Raw genomic sequence first — 4,101 nt, 5'->3', positions numbered from 1 at the left:
GAGTAAAAATCTATGGATTCAATAATTCTAATCAATAACTATCACGAGAGTTTTTGGAATATGATTAGCTTTAAACAAGCCGTAAACATTTAATATAAAGTAATGTAAAGCAGAGAGATGAGACTCAAAAATAGGCTACAAACCAACTGTGCACTCATGACAAATTAACCTATAACAGTAGACTTAAGAGTCAAAGTAAAGCTACTTTGTGGTAGGCACAGATTTCTTAAAAGAAAATATAAAGAACTCAAGACAACATAATAAAATGGCAAATTGAATATCTGAATGACCAGTACACAAATGGAAATTGATCAGCATTATTATTCTCCAGTGAAATGCAAACTAAAACCACCAATACGCATCCATAGGGAGAAACAAAAATGCAAAAGATAATAATGAGCAATGGCAAAAAAAATGAGGTGCTATTATAACACTCAACCTGCTACTGGGATATACTGCAGGAACCAGTTTGGGAAACTGTTGTCAAAGGTCCGGGTCTCCTCTCATGGTGCTCTAGGAAGTGGAGGCATAGTTAAGAGACGGGGCTACCTGAAGTAAGTCAGGGCATTAGGACTATTGTTCCCTTCCTCTACAAAATTAATTCTCTACATAGTACACAAATGAGATTTAGTCCGTGTGTAATCCATACATACAGATGTTTAAATTACTATATTACTCATTTTCACATAGGTCATTCTTAAAGATTGTGAAATTTAAAAACTTGCCCCGCCTTGGTGGCGCATGCCACCCACACTCCCAGCACTCGGGAGGCAGAAGCTGGCGGATCTCTGTGAGTTCAAGGCCAGCCTGGTCTACATAGTGAGTTCTAGGACACCTAGGGCTACAGGAAGACCCTGTCTCAAAAAAACGAAAAAAAAAAAAAAAAAAAAAAACTGCAAGGCAAACAGTAGAATAAGAAAGTGACTCCAGAACTGGGATCTAAATTCCCACAACTTCGGCTTCTCTTTATATAGATTTTTTTTTTTAACCCGAAAAACCTTTCAATTAGCTACAGAAATACATTTTAACAGTAACTTTTTGACCCAGCGGATCCCTTTATTATATATAACCAAATTTTTCTTACTTCGTTTCATGCAGCGTTCTTTTCCTGAATCGAAGCAGCGCCCTCTCTGAGCCTGGAGGGACCTGAGCCCTTTCTCGGTTCTCGGCAGTGAGTACACTCTGCTCTGGGTCGCTGATGACAGCCCTGAAAAGGAGGATACACAACCTGCTGCATGCCCACGTGATGAGGCAAAGCGAAACTTTCAAGCAATTGGAAAAAGTCCAATATCAGATGAAAATATATCAAGTTACCATATTTGTCAGATGTAAATTTAATTATTAAAAATGCTGACCAGAAAAACACAAACACTCCTATTTGTATTTCCATGTGTATTACCTAAAAACAAGTAGAAATGAGAAACAGGAATAAGAGCTTCATGTCTTTCTTGTAGCCTGTTTAAACAGATGCTTTGGTGATTTCTGATAACACAGGGAGGCACACTGATAAATGAGAATATGAAGACTATGAACTATAGAGAACTGGGCTGGGGAAGCCTATAAGTATATGACATGGTTCCTAGAAATAAAAGAACGGGGGCTGGGGAGATGACTTGGTGGGTAAAATGCTTGCAGCACTACTGGGAAGCTAATTCAGATCCCCAGAAGTCACATAAAAGCTAGATGTGGTGGCAAGTCTTGGTAACCCCAGCACTGGAGGAGATGGAGACAGAAGGATCTCTGAACCTCAGTGGACAGCCAGGATCCATGAAAGGTGAGTGGAGACAAGCAGTCAGAGGGAAGGGCGCAAGGCTATCTCAAGCACAGGAGCATGTACAAGGCCTCAGAGTGAGACAGTACTGCACACATGAGGAGCAGCACCGTGTGCAGCTGAAACTAGGCAGCCCAAGTTTACTTCTTGCTTCCTTTAGTAACTGGCCTTTAGTAACTGGCCTTTTCTAGTCATCAGTGAGAGACTATAGGTATATCATTTATAAAAGAGATAGTAATGGTGCCTTTCTCAATTAATTGTTTTGAAGATTAAATAAATCAATACACACATATTTAGAAAAGTATCTGTCATCTAATAAGCATTATGGAGGGGTCAATGGTTGAAACTCTTTTTCTCAATTGCCCCTCTACTGCATATCCGGCTGAACACGATTGCATAGAGGTGCACGAGAGCCTACCAGGAAGCATCACAGTGGGATAGAAAGAGGACAGCAGCTCTCTCCTACCTGCAGGCCTCTCTCTGGGACCAACCCAGCTCCTCAGTGCAGTCCCCAGGAGTCCTTGGGGCCTCTTCCCATCCTATCTGCCTTTGTATCTGTGGGTGGCACGGCCACCAGCTGCCGTAGACCAGCATCTTTTCTGGGCCAGGCTTCCAGGCCAGTCCAACCCCCAAATTCCTGAAGCCAAAATTGTTCCTGGAGGGATACAGACCTTAGGAGAAAGCCTGGAATCATCTGACCCTCATCTGAATTGGGCCTCTGTGGGGATTCCTGAAGACAAAATCATTCCAGCCACTCCAATATAAAATCAAAAGAGAGAACCAGAAGCTTAGAGGAACCAGGTTTTCATGCCCAAAAAGTAAACCACAAAGACACATAAAGTTCACAAAAAGAAGCAGACAAGAAGAAGAAGACACAAGAATCAGAAGCTACAAAAGAAATTCACATGTCACAATCACAGAGAAAAAATGATAACATGAAAAACCAAAATATCATATCAGAAAAGAGTTAGAAATATTGAAGAATACTCAGGCTGAAATGAAGAAGGAAATGAAACACTGAGTAAGACAATTAGAACTGACAGGAGAAAGCCTCACCAATAGGATGAACAAAATGGAAAACAGACTATCAAGACTGGAAGATAAAGTGGACGAACTAGAACACACAAGCAAAGATTATGAAAATTTTAAGAAATCACAAGAATAGAATATGCAGGAATTGTGTGACACCATAAAGAGACCAAACTTAAGAATCAAAGGCAAAGGCATACAGGAAGGAGAAGAATCCCAAGAAAATGGCATGGACCAGATCTTCAACAGAGTCATGGAAGAAAATTTCCCAAAATTAAAGAAAGATATGCCCATACAAATACAAGAAGCGTATAGAACACCAAACAGACAGGACCAGAAAAAAAAAACTATCCACAGCACATCATAGTAAAAACACTACATGTACAAAAAAAAGGAGACAATTCTGAAAGCTGCAAAAGAGAAACAAGTCACATATAAAGGAAAACCCATTACGATTACAGCTGACTTTTCAGTACAAACTATGAAAGCCAGAAGAGCCTGGACCAAAGTATTCTCAGTTTTAAATTTTTTTTTCTTCTATACCCAGCCAAAATGTCTATTATAGTCGAAGGGGAAAGAAAAATCTTCCATGACATAAATAGGCTGAAGCAATTCATGTCCACAAAACCAATCCTTGAGAGAGTTCTGGAAGCAATACAAAGATATGAAGAAAGGAATGACTATACCCAAGGGGTTGTGGAAAGAAATCCAATAAAGATATAACTGTGGAAAAATATAGCTATATCAAGAATGTAAACAGAAATAAAAATGACAGGATTCAATACCCATCTTTCATTAATAACTTTAAATATTAATGGACTGAACTCCCCAGTCAAAAGATACAGACTATGTAAATGGATTAAGAAGCAAAATCCATTTTTTTGTTGTTTGTAAGAAACTTATCTCACTTCAAGGACAGACACTATATCAAAGTGAAAGGATGGAAAAAATATACCAAGCAAATGGCACTAAGAAAAAAGCAGGCAAAGCAATACTAATATCTGACAAAATAGAATTTAAACTAAAACTAATCAGACGAGACAAAGAGGGCCACTTCATTTTGATCAAAGGAACAATGAATCAAGAAGATATTACAACTATGAACATATATTCACCAAACTCTGGTGCACCTAACTTCATCAAAACAATACTACAGAACTTTAAGACCCAGATTAACCCCAACTCATTAATAATAGGTGACTTCAATGCCCCCACTTTCTCCATTAGATAGGTCAACAGGGCACAGAGTTAACAGAGAGACATCTGAATTAAACAATACCATATATCAAATGGACTTAAAA

At 38.9% G+C, this 4,101-nt stretch overlaps 1 protein-coding gene across 1 annotated transcript in view; it reads right to left on the bottom strand.

Annotated features, from left to right (window-relative positions):
* Caps2 (calcyphosine 2) overlaps window positions 1-4,101 on the bottom strand; it is a 60,668-nt gene that overhangs the window by 24,069 nt on the left and 32,498 nt on the right. The window contains exon 9 of the mRNA XM_008843371.2: window positions 1,085-1,207. Coding sequence (XP_008841593.1) covers window positions 1,085-1,207 — 123 coding nt within the window. The remainder of the gene's footprint in view (window positions 1-1,084; window positions 1,208-4,101) is intronic.

The sequence above is a fragment of the Nannospalax galili genome, unplaced genomic scaffold (assembly GCF_000622305.1).
Source record: "Nannospalax galili isolate Female #2095 unplaced genomic scaffold, S.galili_v1.0 scaffold720, whole genome shotgun sequence".
NCBI classification, from domain to species: Eukaryota; Metazoa; Chordata; class Mammalia; order Rodentia; family Spalacidae; genus Nannospalax; species Nannospalax galili.
This window is presented reverse-complemented; position numbering and strand designations above follow the sequence as displayed.